The sequence below is a fragment of the Nematolebias whitei genome, chromosome 11, assembly GCF_014905685.2.
Source record: "Nematolebias whitei isolate Nwh7 chromosome 11, NemWhi1, whole genome shotgun sequence".
Taxonomy (NCBI): domain Eukaryota; kingdom Metazoa; phylum Chordata; class Actinopteri; order Cyprinodontiformes; family Rivulidae; genus Nematolebias; species Nematolebias whitei.
The window spans coordinates 42,670,004-42,691,209 of record NC_056508.1 but is presented as its reverse complement, the minus strand read 5'-3'; the positions used below and the strand labels follow the sequence as shown (position 1 = coordinate 42,691,209).

Genomic DNA, 21,206 nt, shown 5'->3' with positions numbered 1-21,206 from the left:
TTCTAAGTTTGCATGCACGCTCAGCCCCTCACCTGTGATGTGTTGACTCGTCCCTCTTGGAAGGAGCAGTCGCTGGCATCCTGCGTGCACATATGGCGATATTTGCACCAGTGGCAGGGGAAGTTGGCATTAACACAAGACAGGCAGCTGAAGGCAAAAGAGAATGAGAGAAAAAAGTTTATGGGTTATGTTATTATTAATGGATGTGCCATTAATTTTTGAAGTGATGTTCTGTGAAATAGTTAACTTATCTGCTGTCATTTATGGCAACAAAAGAGTCCATCCAGGCTAGGCTATTTTTTTACCCAAATTAGTGCCACTTTTTGTTGTTGAAATGTTTATCAGGGTTATAAACAATCCATTTTCCAAAAACAACATACCATGTGAAAGAATGATACGTTAGCTAATTTTAAACATCTACACTTTTGCATGGCCCCGTGTTGAAGAAAAATACTCTCACTTTATCTTACTTACTCAAGAAGAACCACCCCTGACATCTAGAGAATATTTTGACCAGCATTTACTTGCAAGGTCAGATTTTCAGAACAGGTTACATAATTATACATCAAGTACACACATGAAGACCTGTCACGAGAATCTGCCCAAGCTGCCTTCTCAGCTTGCTTTTATAACCTTATGAGTTCAGCCGAGTTCACAGAACTTGGAGGTGTCCTTGGCTGACGGCTCCTCACTCAGCTCCTCACTCAGCTCCTCTAACCCAAACATATGGTTCATGGGCAGAGTTAAGAATCTCAGCCAAAGTAATATAAACACCCATGACCTTTGAGCAAAAAATCCCCAACACCCTATTTGTTTAGTTTATCACAGTTTTCTCAACTGGAAACTGACCTTGTTGTGTTTTATGGTATATACCAATGGTGCTTAGGCTGCAAATGTATCACTTCATATGATCAATCTAACTTTTTTTTTTTTTTTGACAATACACAATATGCTCAGGAGAACTGTTAACACAATTAAGAAGAGCAGAAAACAGATTAAAATGAAACTTTCAACTTGGAGGTGTAAATCACACTATGACAGCATCAGCACAGTTGCACACATCAAATGTTTGTGACTAAGTCTCTAGAAATCACGTTGGAATGACAAGTGTAACTATGGCCTCTTGCATTAAGATTTTATTTTAGCTGTCAGCAAGGCCGAGGCGGCTGCTGAAAACAGCTGAGAGGGAGAGCAGTCACAGTCAAAGCAGCTCTCCTTCTTTCTTATTCTCCATGCTTGGAGGCTTAGAGAGAACTAAGCTGGCAGACCAAGATAAGCCTAGTTTTATATAACATTTTTGTCATTTTTACTCATTCAAAGTTGAGGAGGCAAAATGAATATATACACATTCAATCATGGATTACAGACAAAAACAAGGATATCACTGGGACCAGAATGATGGAATAGAAGGAAACATTGTCCACAAATGGAAAGGCTAGTTTGGGTTTTGAGTTTGCCTTATGTCAGAACTTTACCAACAGTAGTTCCTCAGTTTATAATAGAAAAGAAATAAAAAGTTTTGATCAAAGTTTTTGCTTGATTATATGGTTTATAAATACGTATTAGTACTAAAAAAAAACAATGTTTTCTGTCAATCATTGAGAACCCAGAAGAACAAACATGAAGAGTTGCTTGTAATCCTTGGTCATTTAGCAAAACCATCACAATCTTTTAACACAATCAGCACCTGCACTCAGTTATATAATAATAATAAAAAATAAAAAAAAATGGAAAAAGGTACACAGACATTAGCCATAAAAGGTCAATCTCTTCATGTTTCAGGTTCTAGCTTTATAGTTTTAATCTTAACATATCTTCAAATGTGATTAAGAAAACCCATTCAATTCAATTAACTCTTAGGCCAGACTTTTTTCTAAAGCTTATAGTGTGCCTCCCATAAACCTAACTTGAGTAGGTTTATCTTACAGACACCATAGGAAATGGACTGTAGCCACTCAGCACATAATGGCTACAGTCAAAGTTAGCTTTAGCCAATTGTGGATTATATTCTATCTTTATCTAGGATGGTGCAAATATCAGATTCTGGGCAAGTACCACTATGAACATTTTAGTTCAGATTAAATATATTGTAATCTAGGAAAACTAGGCTAAATCGACATGGGATCGAGATAGTGTAGAAGTGGGGCAGCCGACGGGACCAGAAAGTCACAGGTTCAACTCTCCGCCATGGCCAAATGTCGTGGTGTCCTTGAGCAAGACACTTAATCACTTACACAGCTGCCCACTGCTCCACCTGGACGTATCTCATGTGTGATGGGTTAAATGCAGAGAACTAATGTCGTCATTGTATGGGAACATACAATGATGACATCATATAGTACTTTATTTTAAATAAATAAATGAACAAACATAGTCAGCCCAGTTTTTTTACATATTGGTAAGTTGTGTTTACTTGAATAAAAAAGTAAGCAAAATTTACATATGTGTTAAGAAATGATGATGTGGGAAAGACTCAAGTGGGATTGAGACGTCTGACATTTTTACTGTATTTAGTAAACTTACTGGTCTAGAAGATGCTTTGCAAAAGTCGATATGGTGCTGCACCACACTACTTCAACTCCCATATTTAATTATTGACCGTTGTCTTACCAGATCTCTCTTTACTTTCATTTTTAACAGATATTTCTTTTTAAACCAAAATGTATACCCAAATAATTTATGCATTTATACCCATTTATGCCCAAACTTCTTCTCTGAGATTCTCTGCTCTGCTCTATGTCCATATCTGTTTAATTGCATAGACTATGTCTGGCCTTATGCAGCTCAATCACAATTCAAGCTTCCACTTGTTTCCGTGCAGAATCAGCCTAAATGTTTGTTTACACTGAGCATAACATTTCAGAACATTATATCGATAAACTTAGAAAATTGCTGAATTAAACTCTTAAAACAGTTTCATTTTTTTATAGTTCATGATAATTCAATATGTTTGATCTCATAGTTTGCAATTTGTTTTATCTTTTTGCTTGTGTTTTTAAGTGGGTAATGTAATGATCTCTTATGTTGTATGTGTTTTTGAACTACCCTGGTACGTTAAAAAAAAAGAAGTATTTAAAAGCTCGATTTTTAAAATGAATATCAAACCACAAGGGAAATGTTTTATGCTGTTTTCTGACTGAAGTAGTAAAATCATGTTTGCTTTCTGTACATTTCATTATTTAACCTCCTTGTTGTTTTCAGCTCTATGCTAGCAGTGCATTGGGTTTGCACCAAGTCAACCAAGTTGCGATACAACTGGTGAAACAAATAGGACCTGTTTTGCAAAGGCATTTAAGATTTTTAAGAGCAAAACATTTAACTTGCATGCAGTTCTAAATATTGGTTTAAAATATGCATTTAATTAGTGAATGAAAATAAAAAAAGGGAAACAAAAACAGCATATGGAAATCAATATTTCAATTTGAAACAAAATTAATTCTAAACACGCAGTCCTTCGTTGAATATAACTGATAGTTCTGGTCTTATTCTGATTAAATATTGTTTGTATACAAACCAAAATCCTTGTTGATCATTTGCTTTTGCTCAAACACAAATCTAAGCGAATCATAATAGACATGGTATGCAATATATAATTACACATTTTAATAAAAAGTGGAAAGGAGAAAAGGTTCACGGCTCACAAAGGTGTGATTTCAGGCTACTTAGTTCAACAAATGATCATAAAAAACACAATCAATAACATTTATTATCAAATCTTGTGGAAAACATGAACATCAACATTGCTGATCTGATCCCTGCTGACCATGACAATACTGTTTAGTCAAAGTCTGATCATTTCACATTATTTTAAAACAAAATGTGTAGATTTACAAGCTGTTTTCCTGTTGTTTTTTTTTTTTGTTCTGCATAAAATCCACACACAAAAAAAGTTATTCTCTTTAATTATGACCATCTTAGTAAAACAAAACAAGCCAACAACAAAAAACAAATAGAATAAAATAACATGAATGGCTTAAAAACACGATCTAGCTCTTAAACTGTTAATTACAACCCTTTTTGCAATAAAGTTAAAATTAAATAAAATATAATGCGTTCACTGTATGATTAACGCACGAGCTTTGACAGGTTTAGTTTGAAAACTTCACAGTAATGAGTCACGGAGGGGGTTTAAACTCACGTCCTCCAAACTGGAGGACAGCTTTGCTACCAGGAAGACTGACTTCAAATTGAATTCCAGTCTAATCCTTTCACCGTCTCCAACTCTGTCCTTGGTTTATTCAGATGTTGGAGGGTTAACTCCTAAATTGCTTGCGCTGAAGTGATGGACTGATGGCAGAGGCTTTACGTAGTCGTAGATAAGCTAGTGAGACTTGACTGAACTGCAGGCTGAGCTTTATAATCAATGTCAGTGGATTTCCACAGGGAGATGGGTGGACTGAGGTTATGCTAACAGTCCAATGTTTTTAGTCGAGCTCGTGAGTCAGTTCCTCCTCACTATTAACCTCAGGGTTTATTGATTTATTTGTTGCAGGGATGCGCGCATGCACATTCACTTGCATGTTACGCACGCACAGTGATAAAAACACACACTCACAGGCTGAGGCAAACTTATACTCACAAGCTGTCACCCACATTGACAAGGAAGCATTCCTTCGGGTCACCTGGGCAGTGGAGACTTGTCTTACAGTAGAGATGTCAATGCCTGGACAACTGGCTTTGGGTAAGTGGCTGCGCTGCTGCAACGTCGTCAATAAAACCCTCTGCTGTTTAGCGAGGCCTACAGCAACAGAGCTGGGTCAAATGCCTTTTCATCTTCCCCGAGCTTTTGTTCTTGTGAGGCTGGATCGATGGAACAAAGATGTCCATATGCAAGCAAAGGCCTTGGCACGAGCATGCATAAAGGGAGTGAGTGATTGCATCCTCATTTAATTCTGCTCAGCGTTGATAAAGTTACAAATTGAGCTGTAATTAGGAGGTTAGTTTATAGCATGTGGCTTAAACAACAACAACAAAAAAAAAGACCAATTAATCAATTTAAAAATCAAAGCTGAATGTTTTATTGATTTTATCAGTTTATAAGACAGCCACAGTCCTTTTGTGATTCTAATTAAAAACTTTGACAAATGTCTTTCACAGATATACCAGTCTCATGTGGTTAGAACAAACAAGACTGGTTTGGTTTAATCTACAAAAAAAAAAAAATCCTTTGTGTTTTATCCAGTCAAACTTGAGAATAAGCAGCAATAAAAGGATTCATACATCGTTAGGTTATGCAGCACCAGAGCCAAATGAGAAGTTTAGATTCCCAGTGGGAGGGCTCAGACTCATTACTGGATGATATTGGATCTTGTCACGACAATGTCCAAAAGCAGTCAATCTGTGGGACTCAACTCTCAGTTTAATTAAATAAGATCATATTCATTGAAAATTAGAATTAAGAACATTGACACAACATTTGGCTAGTTGTGTCATTAATACACAAAAAGCACAAGTCGAAAATGTTCCCTGGAAGGATAATTCCAGGAGTTGTTGATGGATCAACAAGGTAAGGGAAGGTGAGGGGATCGTCTGGAAATGAAAGGCGTTCCTGAGGGGTTGGAGTGTGGGCTGATCCCTTCCACTGAGTACCTCTTTTCACTGCATGAAGTTCAGGCCTTTCATATTGTAATGGTCATGGTGGACTGAAGCTGGGGCGCTAACCTTTTAGCTGTGTGGGATGTATTATTCCAGATACAATGGGCACAAACTCTGTCTTGTTTGCTAACACTGCAGTATATCGCTCTTTCCCTCTTCATGCCTCTCCAGGACTCGGTGAATGTGAGTTTTCTTCAATGTTCCGCTCTTCCCTTCAGCGCTCTACCTCCTGCGTGCTTCAATTCCTCCTTTTAAAGATGCATTATTCCTCCTCCCGCATGCTCAATTAAACTATTCCAAATCTCCTTTTTAATGCAAATTTCTAATATAGTAAAAGTGTAAGTAAATAGCTCTCAGCGTAATTTACTCTGCCAGATCTGTGCCTTCTGTCTTTGTGTGCTCCCTCTGACTGTGCGAGCACCTGTTTGTGTGTATGCTTAAAGAATTTGTGGCGATGCTGGTGCTGCGTGCACGTTCCAGCACATTGCACGAGGCTGTGTGAAGTTCTACTCTAGCCCGTCTGGGCGCCTGCCTTCAGGCTGTTCGGCTTGAGCATCTGTGCAGATACTGCATGCCCGTGTGTTTCTCAGTATGCTGTGCTTTTACTCGCCCACCACACCCACGAGGATAGCTCCATTATCAGTTGTTGAATGCTGTGACTCCTGTGCCCAGTTTCATACAGGCAGGGTCAAACATTTAGAGGTGAAAGGTAACGATGTAAAGAGAGCGGTGTGTAATATGTTGATTTTCGTTATGGCTGCTGCTGTAACAAATGCACTGTAGTTTCACCATTCTACGGACTCCTGAGGGGGTCAGAACAGCTGACATCAAGGGCTTAAACATCAGCAAGCCTATTTATTCAGCAAAGGAGGAAGGCCTGGGTGGGCGGGCTAATCAGAAGTACACATCGTAAACGCATACCAACACTAAAACGAGTAAACGTGTAAAGTGTGTGCAAAAATATGTGCAAAAAGGCACTTGTGTATTCTGTTTTAGTGTCACTTTAATACTTCTTGCATGCTGTTTTAGCTTGTAACAATATCTGAACACATACACCCAAACACAGATGCAACACACACATTAACAAAAGAGATCTAGGCTGAAAACAAGTGGCCCAGGTGAGCCTCTTTATGACCACTCCATTATGACCATCTCTACACATGCACACTGCCTAGAGCTAATTAATGTCCTATTACAATGCAAATGTATGCAGGGCCAAGAGTGGAATGCAAGCAGTAAATGGGCTTGATGAACAAGTGAGTGGAAAGGAAAAATAGGTAGAAAAAGAGGTGGAGAGGACTAAGAGGGGTTACAGCCAGGGGACAGAGAGATGGGAAAAGTGTGCAATGACAGAGGTAAAATACACAAAGCAAAAGAAGGAAAAAAAAGAAAGATGTAAAACATCCATTCAACCTTTATTTCTACAGGTAAATCCCATTGAGCCTCGAGGACTTATTTACAAGAGAGACCTGATTTCAACAAAGAATGATGACAACATACACAAAGGTCTTTAAAGTAGATGGTATGGGGAAGGGCTATTCAACTAAAATGCTCAGAGGGCTACAGTTAGGCCTGTCACAATAACACATTGCTGGGCGATTAATTGTCTCAGACATTATTGCGATAAACAATAATATTGTTTGAAATTTGACAATAATTAGAAATTACTGTCAAATTGAAGAAGAAATGTGTGTTATATTGTTTTGCATGTAGTACCTTTTTTCGACCGGATGGCAGTATAAGACTGTTTGAACCAAAGGATGGATAGTGAAGGAGCGAGCAGCGTGTCTCTAAGAAAAATGGGAGGGAGGCCCCTTGACGTGACATGGGCTGTCTCTCTTCAGTTCTCAAAATGGTGGACGCTCGGTGATTTGAGCTCTTTAGCATAGCATTTTTTACACAAAGCTTTTAATAAATAAATTAAAAAGTTATGTCCTCAGCTTCTTTTTGCAGTGAAAATCTTTTTTTCCCACAAAGACACAGGTTTAAATCGTGAATTTTGGAGCGTCAACAAGACGGAGGTTTTTTTTTTTCACCAGAGGTCGGCCTGTTAGCTTAGCTTCTCCGCTTAGCTTCTCTGTTTAGCTGCTTTTAACGATCCAAAAACGCAATTTTGGACGGTTGACATGGATTTTAAAGAGAAAAGAGAAAGGGAGGGGTCAGTGAAGAACACCGGAGTTGAGCTTTTTGTCATCCAGTGTCTTCAGTAGAAAGAGAGAAACGAAGAAATGATAAAGCTGATAAATGAAAATGAGGTTGATAATTTTCATTTATCATGCGATTAATTGATGTATTGTTTATCGCAACAGGCCTAGCCACGGTTACTGAAAGTCAAGAGCTCAGGAGGCAGACATACAGCTGTTATTGTCATTAAGTAAGTTTGTTTTATGATTTAAAATCTAGTTTTATTTAAAGATTAACCCACTGAGGGGCTGAACTGAGTTCGCCTGTGGGCCTGATTTGGCCCCTGGGCCATCAGTTGAGTAGCTCTGGTATAGGGTAAAAAAAATGGCAGGACAAACAAAAATACAACCTTTAGTTGCAATAACGGTTGTAACTCTACAATTTATAAAGATGTTAAAAAAATATGTCTAAGCTACTTTTAGTGGTGCATTTACCAACGTATATTTGTTAAGTGTAGCAGAAATGCACTTTAGTTGTTCTGCAGATGCTTTATTAAGCATCTCTACACAGACTCATGGTACCTTAATGTGAGATGTGAGTCTGTGCCAGGTGGAAGAGATGGAGTGAGCAAACCTCGGAGCAGTGAATCACACTCAGCGACATCACAGAGGGAGCCAAAAGTCATTAAGAGAATGACATTTTATTTATTTTCATTTAACCTTTATTTAACAAGACAATCAGGATCACATCCTTCATTCATTATTTGGTTCAACCCACTTCTGCTCTGTTGCTTTAACAAAGCTCCCTGTATTTTCTTTGTGGAAGTTTGGATGAAAAATGAATAATACGCAAAGAAAGAAATTATTTCCTGCCGTCACCTAGTTAATAGGAGTTGGCTTAAAGAAAGCGGCACAAACTTTACACCTAGGACTGCAAAGGAAGAAAAAAAGTGCAACAAGATGGCATTATTAAAAGAGCATCAGTTGAGTCTCAAAGGCAACAGAGGAAGGCAAGCCATGAATAAATTAACACGAGAGTTGTTACTGGTGAGATCTTGTCAGGGTTATTTCAGCCTGTCATTTGTGCGATTACAAATGCTGAAAAGGAGATGACAGGAGTTTTTCAACTGCTTGTTGTCAAAATTTATTAGCGCACACATACTCTGATGATATGAACTGGTAATTGCTCTTTAGCTGCTTGGACTAATGTTAGCAAGGGAAACAGCTGAAACAATCCATCCATAGATACATCCAGCCATTCATCCATCCATTATCTTCCGGTTTTTTTTTTGGAAGTCGGGTTGCGGGGGCAGCAGCTTGAGCAGGGAGGTCCAGACATTTGGGCATCTGGGTGGCTGTAGCTGAATGGTTAGAGCAGTTGTCCTCCAATGCAAGAGTTGGGGGTTCATTTCCACCAGCAGTCACAAGCTGAAGTGTCCATGGGCAATACATTGAATCCCTCATTGTCTCCAATGTGTGTCCCATCGGTGTATGAATGTGACAAAGCACTGATTAGTCTTTGTATAGATCTAGTAGAATGCTGTATGGATGGGTAAATGAGGGCACAGATTGTAGTGTAAAGTGTTTTGATTATCTTAATGAGATAGAAAGGTGATAAACAAGTACAGTCCATTTACCATTTAGATCTCTTTCCACAGCCACCTCTTCCAGCTCTTCTGGGAGGGCCACAAGGCATTCCCAGGCTAAATGAGAGACATAGTCTCTCCATCGTGTCCTGGGTCTTCCCTGGGGTCTCCTCCTAGTTGGACATGCCTGAAGCACCTGCCTATGAAGGTGCCCAGGGAGCATCCTTACCAGATGCCTGAGCCACATCAACTGGCTCCTCTCATTGTAGAGAAGCAACGATTCGACTCCAAGTCTCTCCCAAATAATTGGACTCCTCATCCTAACTCTAAGGGAGAGTCCAGCTACCCAACAGAGGAAACTCATTTCAACCACTTGTATCTGCAATCTCGTTATTTTGGTCACTACCCAGAGTTCATGACCATAGATGAGGGTAGGAACGTAGACCAAACAGTAAACAGAGAGCTTTGCCTTACAGCCCAGCTCCCTCTTCATCACAATGGACCGGCACAGAGTCCACAATACTGCAGACACTGCACTAATCCATCTGTCAATCACATGCTCCATACTTCCCTCACTTGTGAACAAAACCCCAAGATACTTGAACTCCTCCAATTGAGGCAGAACCTCACCCTTGACCTGAAGAGAGCAATGCACATGTTTTTATTTTCCACCAGCTGAAACCCAAAACCAGCTGAATAAACCTGACTGCAACCAGTCGTTTTTGGTCCATACATTATATTTATCTTTTTTAAAAGTGATATTTTACCATTCCTCTCTTACCTGTCAGTTCAATGCTAAATGTTAATACATACATGTTCTAGAATTGCGCCGCTCAAGGTGGCTGCATGTTAGAGCAGCTCTGTTACTTTCTTTCTGAGATTTTATTTTAGGAAACATTAATTCCTCTTTTTCTGGATGTAAATCACATTTTTTGGATGATTGTTTCCTCTGGTATCGGATGCTGTGCAGCTGGAAGGATTTTTACTGAAACTTTTTTAGTTTTGGACATTTGTTATGATGCGTAACTATGGCAACAAGGCAGTTTTCTACAACAGCAGCTGATTAACATCTCAAAAGCTCAAATAATATCTCAACTACAGCCCCAAATCTCAAATGAGTTGAAAAGGATGTTCTATGGATGCATTCTCATCTACCTGCCAGCTGTGCTCGAATGCCTGACCACTGAGATCCTGGAACTAGCAGGAAACATGGCTCATGACAGCAGAAGGACAGGATCGTCCCACAGCACCTACAGTTGGCTGTCTGCAGTGATGAGGAGCTCAGCAGGCTGCTGGGAGGAGTGGCCATCGCTCTGGGAGGAGTTCTGCCCGACATTTGGACGGTCCTACAGCCCAGGGGAACCGAGAGGCCAGCTGAGTCTGGGTGGACGGATCAGACAGCGTCTGCAGCCAGTTTCTTAGGATCCACTGTGGGATGGACCTTTTCAAAAGATCCTTCCTGTCTACGGCCATCAGTGTCTATAACATCTCTTAATGAAATGAGGATAATGAGTTACAACAACAAATAATTTCCCTTTGGGATTAATAAAGTATTTTTGAATTGAATTGAATATAAACCAAATAGGTTTTGTAAAACAACATTATCAACAAATTTTTCAAAACAGTCTTCACAACAAACGACAACAGCCATGAGTATTTGACAATTGCTTATGTGTCTCTGGCCAGATCCTCTATCTTAAGTAATTGACAAATACAACAAAAATGTTTAAAAAAGTGTTCAAACTAGGACAAAGAAGTAAATCAGTGTTTTAATCTAAATTACAGATAATTTGCTTCCAAAATCCTGAATGATGTGCTTTAGCATCCTAAGCTTGGTTACTCTTCCAGGTCTTGCATGGATAGGAATCGATTTATTATTTCACTCACCAGTGGTCACTTCATTGCCTGGGATTTAATTAACTAATTGATTTGTTAAAGCTTGAATACACTGAATACTAAATAAGCAAAGGTTACACACTGTTTTCATCATTCTCTATTAAATAGTTGCATGTATTTTACTTTTGGTAAGAAAGCACATATAAACATTTATGGTTTACCGATGTCTACTGCTCTGCATCTTGCATATTACAGTCAACCAGTCAAATAGTTGTTAGGCTATTTAGAGTTTAAAAAGTTTGTTGAATAGTTTAAAAAGCAATATGGAATTTGATTTTTGCTCACATGTCCATTCATGCATTTGACATAACTTACGAATGGTGGACGCTGCAGTTGTAAAAGATGAACAACACACTGGCGAACTTCTTTCCCGTCTCTTTGGACTTCAGAAACAGTCTTATTACGCGCTGATCACCTACACAAACAGACACAAACATACAAGTGTTCTGAGGGATTTTCACAGGGGTCTTATACTTCTATATATAAAGGAAATTGACATAATACACTGAAATAATAATTGAAAAAAAATTATAATAAAAAAAACGTTACTGCCACTCAGAAAACCTGAAATACAAACAAACTTTAACTTGTGGAAAATAAACACGAAGTCCAGGACAAAAACTGTTGCTTAAATATTCACTAGTTCACAGGCTAGTTTCAAAGTAATTTTCATCACTCTTTGTTGAAATCAGGTCTCTCTTGTAAACGAGTCCTCGAGGCTCAATGGAATTTACTTGTCTAAATAAAAGTTGAATGAAAAAAAAAAAAAAAAGCTTATGAGTCTCCATAGAACACGGATTAGTAGATTTATTTTTTTATTTTTGTGTGAAACACACCTCAGTTCATTATTGTTGGACTTTAACTTGAATTCTATCCATCCATCCATCTATCTCTTCTTCTTCTTTCAGCTTTTCCCTCTTCAGGGATCTCTACACACCGAGTCATCCTCCTCCATTTCACTGTGTCCTCTGCATCCTATATCCTCACTCCATCTACCCCCATGTCCTCTCTAACTGCATCCCTTTATCTCCTCTGTCTTTCAACATAGCTGGTCTCACCACTGTCTTGTAAACTTTTCTTTTGACCTTTGCTGACACCCTTTTGTCACAAATCACTCCTGAAACTTTTCTCCATCCACTCCATCCTGCCTGGACTCTCTTCTTCACCTCTTTACCACACTCCCCATTTTTCTGGACAGTGGACCTGAAGTACTTGAAGTCCTGACCTTTGTGACCTCTGCTCATGGTAGCCTCACTGTTCCACCAGTCTCCCTCTTGTTCACACAGTTCTGCTAGTTCTGTGTAGTTGAGTTCAACACTCTTTACATCAAAGGATTAGTGTAGAATAAATGTGTGTATCAAAAACATAAATGATAGTTATGTTAAGGTTTTATAAATAGTGAAAAAAATCTAGTAAAATTTTCATAGTTCCAAAACGTATTTAAAACTTGCTCTTTTTCTTTACCCGTTTATACTTTAGGTACTTTGTCCAAATGTGCATTTTATTCCTTGCATGTGTTTGGGCTTACCTTGGTCACGTGTGAAGGGTGCAACATCTTTTGTGGTGGGAGACAGGCAGAAGATCCGCCCGCTGTAGATGCGTGCCTCCGTCTCTACGAAGTCTTCGAAGGAGCAGTTCACTCCAGCAGACAGACTGGGCACGTTCTGCGCCTGAAGCACCAACTAGGAAGGAGGACAGAAAGATGAGGTACAACAGAAATTTAAATCAATATATTTCATTACTGATGCCCCGTAGCAGAAAACGCTGCTCAGATGTGGCTCACAATATACTTTTCAGCTACAACTAAAAGTGATTGCTTGTGTTGACACACGTTTCATTTAATATCATTTTATAGCGCGTTCCCTGTCCATGTCTCCCCCTCTAGTTTTCATATCACACAAATGCCCAACAAATACAATACAGCAATGTTATATAACAAGATCTGACAATGCCATACCTGCACTTCTGACATGGTTACTGAGATGGTCTCGGGATGGACGGAAAGATGAACACACTGCTCCACTCGGGTGGTGAAACGCTGAGGCTCCTCTGCTCGCTCGCAGCGATCCCTCCTCGCACATCTAACGAAGAAGAGTTAAACAGTGTCACATTTAAACCCTGCAAGTGATGCATTTAGACTTGTTGTGTGGATGTTTATGAAGCATTCACACTGCCGCGATCCTTTTTCTTCCATATGTTTTTCAGCAACTTTCTCATTCTATGATTTTTGTGCTATTTCAACAAATCATAAATCAAAATGTTCAGCTCTTTCTGGACAATCCTGCTACGACTTTTGGTATTGGTGCAACTTTAGCTTTTTGAAAAACTTAGCCTTTTCTGCCATTTTATTCCTCATGGAAAATTAATTGAGCTCATTTTCCATCCTTCAAACCTTTAGATCTGTTTACAACATTTTACTGCTCCTTTCATTCAACCTTTATTTAGACACATTTTGCTCTGGTTCAGCTTCTTTCAGCTTCCATGTGCAAATTTAAGCATGTTTTCAGCTAATTTCAGCTGAGGTTTTTCAGCTGTTTTGTGCTCCTTTCAGATTCTTTCTGCTAACTAAAATATTTTTGTGCTTCATCTAACTTCTTTCTGTTAATTTCAGCTTGTTATGCTCCTTTCAGCTTATTTTTGCAAGTTTAAGCATTTATTGGTATTTCAGCTACTATTTAGCTGTTTTATGCTAATTTTAGTGGGGGGTTTTCCAGCTAATTTCACATTATTTGAACTAAGTTCAACTTTTTTCAGCCTAATTCAGCAAAAAAATGTGCTCTCTCCACTTCCTTTTGGTACTTCAGCTACTTAATGTTTTTTTTTTTTAACTACAAAGTACCTTTCAGCTTTCTTTTGTTGCTAATTAATTTTTTTTCCAGACAGTTTCCACTTGTTGTGCTCAATTCTGCTTCTTTCAGCCGAATTGGACAAAACTATGTTCTCTATTTCTGCTAAGTTAAGCTTGTTCTACCTTTTCAGCTACCTTTTTAACATTTTTTTTTGCTAATGTCAGCTGTTTTCAGATAACTTCAAGTTTTCCATGGAAATTTCTGCTACATTCAACCTAATTAACGTCTTTCTGCTAATTTGAGCTTGTTATGCTCCTTTCAACTTATTTCTTAATTGACTTTCATGTATGTGAATGTTTCTGTAAAGTGCCCTGAGACAACTTTGTTGTGATTTGGCGCTATATAAATAAACCGAATTGAACTGAATTGAATTTCTGCTAGTTTCAGCTTTTTCTACTATTTCAGCTACTATTTAGCCATCTTTGTACTAAATATAGCTTTCAGCTAATTCCACATTTTAAAGCTAATTTCAGCTTCTTCCACTACATTCTGGTAGTTTAAGCTTCTTTCTGCCTTTTCAGCTACTTTTCAGAATATTTTTGGTTAGTTTTTTTTTTTTTTGTTGTTGCTAATTTCAGCTATTTGAGCTAATTTCCTAGCTTTTTTACTAATGTCTGCTCATTTAAACATTATTCAGCAAATATGTGTTATTTCTGCTTTCTTCTGATAACTTAGGCTTGTCTTTCCAATTCAGCTACATTTGAGCATTATTTTAGCTAATTTCAGCTCTTTTTTTGGCAAGTTCTTCAGCAATAAGCATTCTCACTGCATGTTCGCAGGCAATGCAGTTTCTCTAGTTGAGTTTAATTTAGTCCTGTTTACTAGTTGTCTGTTTAGCATAACTACATTTTTTTTTTTTTATTATTAGTGTGACATATGCTTGTATATTGGAAACACATATTGTTCTGTAGACATCCATTTCTCCATTGATAACAGGATCTTTGAGTTTCAGGCAGACCACTGGTGCATGCCGAGTTGCATGGAAATGAGGGAGGAAAAAATGCTTATGGATAACCTGCATTTAAAAGGCTTAATACAGCAATAACTGGAATATGTCATATTCAATGGTGACATGGCAGCCAATTCAGCACTTTTATAATAGCTTTGTAGAGTCTGAAAGAAGCAACCTGCAGTATCAGTGTTATTACAATTCTGCTAATAACGCCAGTGTGGATACATATTTACAGAAGTCCATGTGTAACCAAAGTCTAAGTCAATCAAAATGTGTTTACTAAAAAAAATACAGAACAGATGGATGACCATAAAAAAACTAGTAATAATTATGGCTTAAAGATATGTTTTTAATGACAACAGTTGAACAAAGTAAGAAAAAAATAAGACATGGTTTATATAGCTCATAAAGAAGGCTGGCTCAGTTCTGGGGACTCCTCTAGAACCCTTGGAGATGATTGTACAGAGAAGGATTCTTCATAAAATGAAGAACATTATGGACAACCCTCAGCATCCTCTTCATCAGACTGTCATACAACAACAAAGTGTCTTCAGTCAGAGTCTTCTTCAAATCCGTTATAGGACAGACCAGCATCTAGAACAACTCTTTAATGAAACCAGGATGATGAGTTACCACAACAAATATTTCCTTCTGGGATTGGGATTAATAAAGTATTTTTGAATTTGAATTTGAATATCACAAAGACAGTTCTAACTTGAGCTGATTGACACGAGCTGATTAATTATTCACTCCCGTTCATCAGCTTTTAAAATAACATGTTTAGTAAGGTGAATTATATTGTAAATTTTTTAGCAGGTTAGTTTTTGTCAACATTTCTTTGTTGTGAGAATCTACAGACAGCAATTAAAAATGATGAAAAAATGATATCTATATATATATTTTTTTTTTTTTTTTTTTTTTTTTTACTATAAACACCTCCAGTAGAAGTCAGAAGGTGGACTCTTTGAAGGTCCCATATTCCAAGTGGAACAGCAATAAACTCATTATTTTAACCGAAATAAGCTTCAAATCCAAATTGCATTATTGCTCAACTGTATTAAACAAAGCTCCCAGAACAGTGACGATGTAAAACTGGTTGATACCATGACATGAAAAGATATAGATGTTATAAATATATTTAAATAAGATGGGGTACAGCAGTTCCAAACATGTCTCCCTTACAGGATGAATCCAACAACAACAACAACAACAACAACAACAACAACAACAACAACAATAATAATATAATGATAATTAAAGAAGAAGAAGAACAAGAAGAAAAAAAACGAACAAGAAGAAGAAACTGCACTCAATACATCAACTAAAAATAACCACCCACATACAAAATGAACAATACAAGCACTTACACATTATGTAGCACACACCAACCACAGTGAGGGTCTCCCGACCCCAGACAGTCTCCACAGGAAGTGTACTGCTCACAGCTCTCCACTGGCACACGTGTAACCTGAAAGTAAATAAAAGCAAACAGACATACCTGGTTAATGTTGCACGGAGGGACCGTTTACATTGCTGTAAACAAATGTAGACTATAAAAAGTAAACAACATCTACAGAGTTGTACTGCTTGGAATCGGTCAAGCCAAATCCTGCACCATCCCACCACCACTTGTAAACAAGACACTCAGATACTTAAACTTTTCCACGTGAGGCAAAGACTCAACCCAAAGGAAGCACCTCACATACTTCCAGTTAAGGATGACGGCCTAAAACATACATGATCCGACTCTCATCCCAGTGGCTTCACTTTCTGCAGCAAACTGCCCCAGCAGAACAGGTCATGATCTACAGTACATTGTTTTCAAAAATCAAAGTTAAAACCCTGAGGTTCCCAAACCAGACACACTGTCTATGACTGTATTTTGATATAGTACACTGCGGCTGTGGCTGAGTGGTTAGAGCAGTCGTCCTCCAATGCAAGAGTTTTGGGTTCAAACCCCACAGCAGTCACATGCCGAAGTGTCCCTGGGCAAGACACTGAACCCCTTGTTGCCTCCGATGTGTGTGCCATCGGTGTATGAATGATCTAAAGCACTGAGTAGTCTCTTTAGAATGATTTGTTCAATTAGCTTTGTAGAGTTCTAGTAGAGTGCTGTATGAATGGGCGAATGAGGCACAGATTGTTGTGTAAAGTGCTTTGAGATCTCAATAAGATAGAAAGGCACTATATAAGTACAGTCCATTTACACTGTCCATCAATGCGTTGGCTCCCCATGCACATACCTCTAACACCCCACACAGGCCTCCCGTTACGAGCCAACTCAACAGAGTGCTTCGATGAGAGAGTGTGTGTATTCTGTGATGCAATGGGTCAGGGGGTCCTTGTCAGGGTCTGAGTCCCAGGTCACAGGTCCTGATTTTTGTGGTCAGGGTTATCAGTCAAATTTAGGGTTGAAGGTTAGGGGGTTAGGTCTAGAGCAAGGGGTCCAGGGTTAGGTTTAGGGTCAGGAGTCCATGTTAGACTTAGCAGTCAAGGTAAGGTTTAGGTTTAGGGTCAAAGGTCAGAGGTTTAGGTTTAGGGCAGGGGGTCCTGTTTTTTTTTTGTTTTTTTTTGCAAAACTCAGTCAAAACCTTAAGGTTCCCAAACCAGACACCTTCCCTATAACTGTTTTTTGATATTGAGTCCATGAGCACCACAACATGGATCAGAAATAAGGGATAACTCTATTTTTTTTGTTTGTTTGTTTTTGTGGTTAATATGTAAATACCTCATTTAAATACCAAAGGTCATGCTGATTAATCCAGGTATAAATCCACCAATGTTCAGTCAGGTCAACTGGATGGTTTCTTTTGTTGCTGAGACATTTCATCCTTCATCCGAATGACTTCTTCAGTCTGAGGAGCCCAAACTTTGGTGTTTTGAACCACTTTGGCATGGTCTGCCTTGGGGGAGTTGATGGGGCAGAGGGCAGCCCCCAGAGGCCATCTCATCACCAACAAACTGTCTTTTTCCACTTTGGGAGTGAGCTGTTTGTGAGATTCAGTTTGGTTTTGTGGACTCCTCAGACTGAAGAAATCCTTTGGATGAAGGATGAAATGTCTCAGCAACAAAAGAAGCCTGCCAGATGACCTTATTCAAATGTTAGATTAATGTTCAAGATAAAGTACATCAAACAAGAATCGAAACAATAAAAAAATACAAATCCTGTGGTGAAAAATAAATTGAAAATGAACAAGAATTATATAAAAATATACTATTTTGTGAACCATCTGGAACTAAGTTGATACAAAGACATGAAATAAAAGCTATATCCTGGACGATACATGATTCAAACAGTAACTCTCCCACCTACTTGCCAGTAATCCTTGTATTTTATATCCTGTATCTACGACCTCGGGTTCTCCGTGAACTTTTACGGACAGTTGGACACAATGCTTAACAGCAGATTTATAGTATGATAATAGTAACCTGGATATGGAAAGCATTATAATGCAGCCATCAATAGGCATGGGTCTTTTACAGGACACCAAATGGCAGCAGATTGCTGTTATTACGTGTGGCTGAACAAATACCATGCCATTAATACAGCCTATCCAATCGAGGGAGGGAGCAAAAGAAAAAGAAAATAAAAAAAAAAACATGCCATGCTCAAGCACAATAGCCAGGGAGAGAAGTTTATTCAGCAGGGTTTTGTGATAGCAGGCCGGATGATGTATTCTAATGGAAAAGTTCAATTATTGAGTTTTAGAAAAAAGATAATGGGAAGGGAAATGGGAGATGATAAGCCAAAGACTCTTTGTCTTACTCAGGTGGCAAGGTATAGTGAGTGTCTGTGTTTGTGAGAGAACTGTAAGTAAGTGAGAACCACCTATTTATATTAAATATGGCATTTTCATCCCTGGCCTATTTGCTGCCGCAGAGGGAAACGCATCCATCTGAGGACAGTAGAAGAGAGACGGTGGGAAAAGTACAGGAGAATTAGGATGGGAGGGAGAGGAAGACAAAAAAAATGAGATCATACGGGGGAAAATGTCCATTTAACCATTCATTTAGGCTTTCAGCTGATAATGGACTGTGTTTGTGGATAACAACCCTCCATTGGGAGTCTGGCATTTTTGATTTATTTATTTATTTATTTATTTTAGCCATGTTGTCTGAACGAGGAAGAGGAGATGATGAGCAGAGTTTATTGCAAATAAATAACAGCTACAAATGAGCCTCTCATATTTGGGTCATGATAGAGTGGCTCTTAATTTGCCTAGTGGCAGGTGAGATCAAGGAGGAGGGTGTGGGATGGTAGCATGGAGGTGGGCATGAGGAATACGAGAAAGGATAGATGAGAAAGACACACAAATGTAATTGCGACTGATGTTTCATTCCATATATGGGGCCCTTTCAGTCAGCTAGCTGTAGTTATAGGCCTTGATGTAATTGTCCCATCTGTATAATACAGTAAGGAATATATGATTCTATCACTGCACAATGGGTTGATGGATGGCTTATATTGTCAGCAAGCCTAGTTTTAGGACTGCTGTACAAATATGACCACATTACAAGGCACACAGCACAGATATGCAATTTGTGGTAACTCACTGGGGTAAACTATTTGACCATAAGATGATCATAACCTGCACATGAGGCTGCAGATTCCAAAACAAAGCATGTACATGAAGCGTAGAGTGCATGCATCAACTAAGACAAAGAATGCTGGACATAAAACACGTGATTTACGAATGCATAAAATAGAACATCAAGTTCTAATACTTTGTATTTTATACCCTTCATACATTATTAAAACTTTTTTTTTCTTCATATATCCAGTTCCTTTATTTGTTTCCTCTGTTTATGCCCTCGTTTGTTTTAAATTTACAAAACATACTTTTATTTTGATATTTTTTTTTTATATTAGCTAATGATAGATGCAACCATCTGAAAAACAAAAATAAAATAATTGCATTCATTTTAACATTGTCACATTTAGTCCAATTACAAATGCAAGTAAAGATGCTTTAAGAAATGCATTTTGCAACCAAGTTGTTGCAACGTGAGCTGTTGCAGGCCCCGAACTGCTGCAGCAAGCTGTTGCTAGCTGTGAGCCTCAGGCCTCATCTTGGATCCCAGGCCCGCCTCCAGCTCACGTGGCCCCCGGCTCAGACCTCCGTCAGAAGTTGCAACTCAAACTATCTCAAATCAAGGTAGGAGAAAATATACACTTTACAGCGCTGGCCTCTCCAATACAATTTTGACACGAGATCTTGGACCGGAAGGGCCGGATGTCACATGGCATTACAAATATATAGGTCGTAGGCTCCGCCTTCACATTCTGGAGCACAGCCTATCATGCGGATAAGGGGGCCGGACTAAGTGTGAGCTCAATGGATCTTATGTAGTCAGATGCATTTTGCTTATAGAAGTTAAAAAATATATATTTAGCATAATATGTTAACCCTCAAAGTCTGAATTGGGGATGAATTTCAGCTATTATCACACACATTTTAGTTTACCATTTGTAGAACTGACAGAGTTACAGCCATTTATTTATTGTAAAATGTGATTAGCTGTGGCGGTTGTCCTACATACAGTAAATCAAATTTACCTCCAAAGAGTTAAATAGCTGTGGATATATATATATATATATATATATATATATATATATATATATACGATAAGAACTTTCTAATTTTTTTATTTAATATCATTCAATGATTTCAGGATGTGTTTGCCAACACATGAACACAGACCAACATTTAGTGTCGTTAAATACTGAAACGAGACTGTCCTGCAAAATCTGCATTTTATTTTTCTATTTATTTTTTATTTTTACCTTGTTGCTTCTTTGCCAGTTTATTATGAAGCTGTAAAAAGCATGACAGCTTTGTTTGGCACAAAACAACAAAGTAAAAGCAAAAATCAGCAACCATCTATCCTAGGGGAAACAAATTACATGTGCATTGTTTTCTTTATAATCTAATCTGACAAATACAGAAGAAAAATCCCACATGGGTGTCATACACTGTTCAGAATAACTTCTTGTGGTCACAACTTGCTCTCCAATAGTTGTATAACAACTAGAAAAAGATACAACTTTAAAATCGGAGTCACATCTGTTTCCAGCTGTTTATGTTCAGTTCATCATTTACTAAAACCCTTAGTGCATGCAGTGTAAAAGCTAAGACCCATTTCCAAACTACATTTAAAATAAAATTGTTTTTCAAGCAGCACACGAGAACTTTTAAGCAGAGCT

General features: G+C 38.3%; 1 protein-coding gene across 1 annotated transcript in view; it reads right to left on the bottom strand.

Annotated features, from left to right (window-relative positions):
- The window catches only part of LOC119417330 (plexin-A1), a 163,650-nt gene that overhangs the window by 74,067 nt on the left and 68,377 nt on the right, over positions 1-21,206 (bottom strand). Inside the window, exons 4-8 of the mRNA XM_037684538.1 lie at positions 16,369-16,469; positions 13,158-13,281; positions 12,684-12,882; positions 11,516-11,615; positions 33-147 (exon numbers count right to left, since the gene is read on the bottom strand). Of these exons, the coding sequence (XP_037540466.1) occupies positions 33-147; positions 11,516-11,615; positions 12,684-12,882; positions 13,158-13,281; positions 16,369-16,469 (639 nt within the window). The remainder of the gene's footprint in view (positions 1-32; positions 148-11,515; positions 11,616-12,683; positions 12,883-13,157; positions 13,282-16,368; positions 16,470-21,206) is intronic.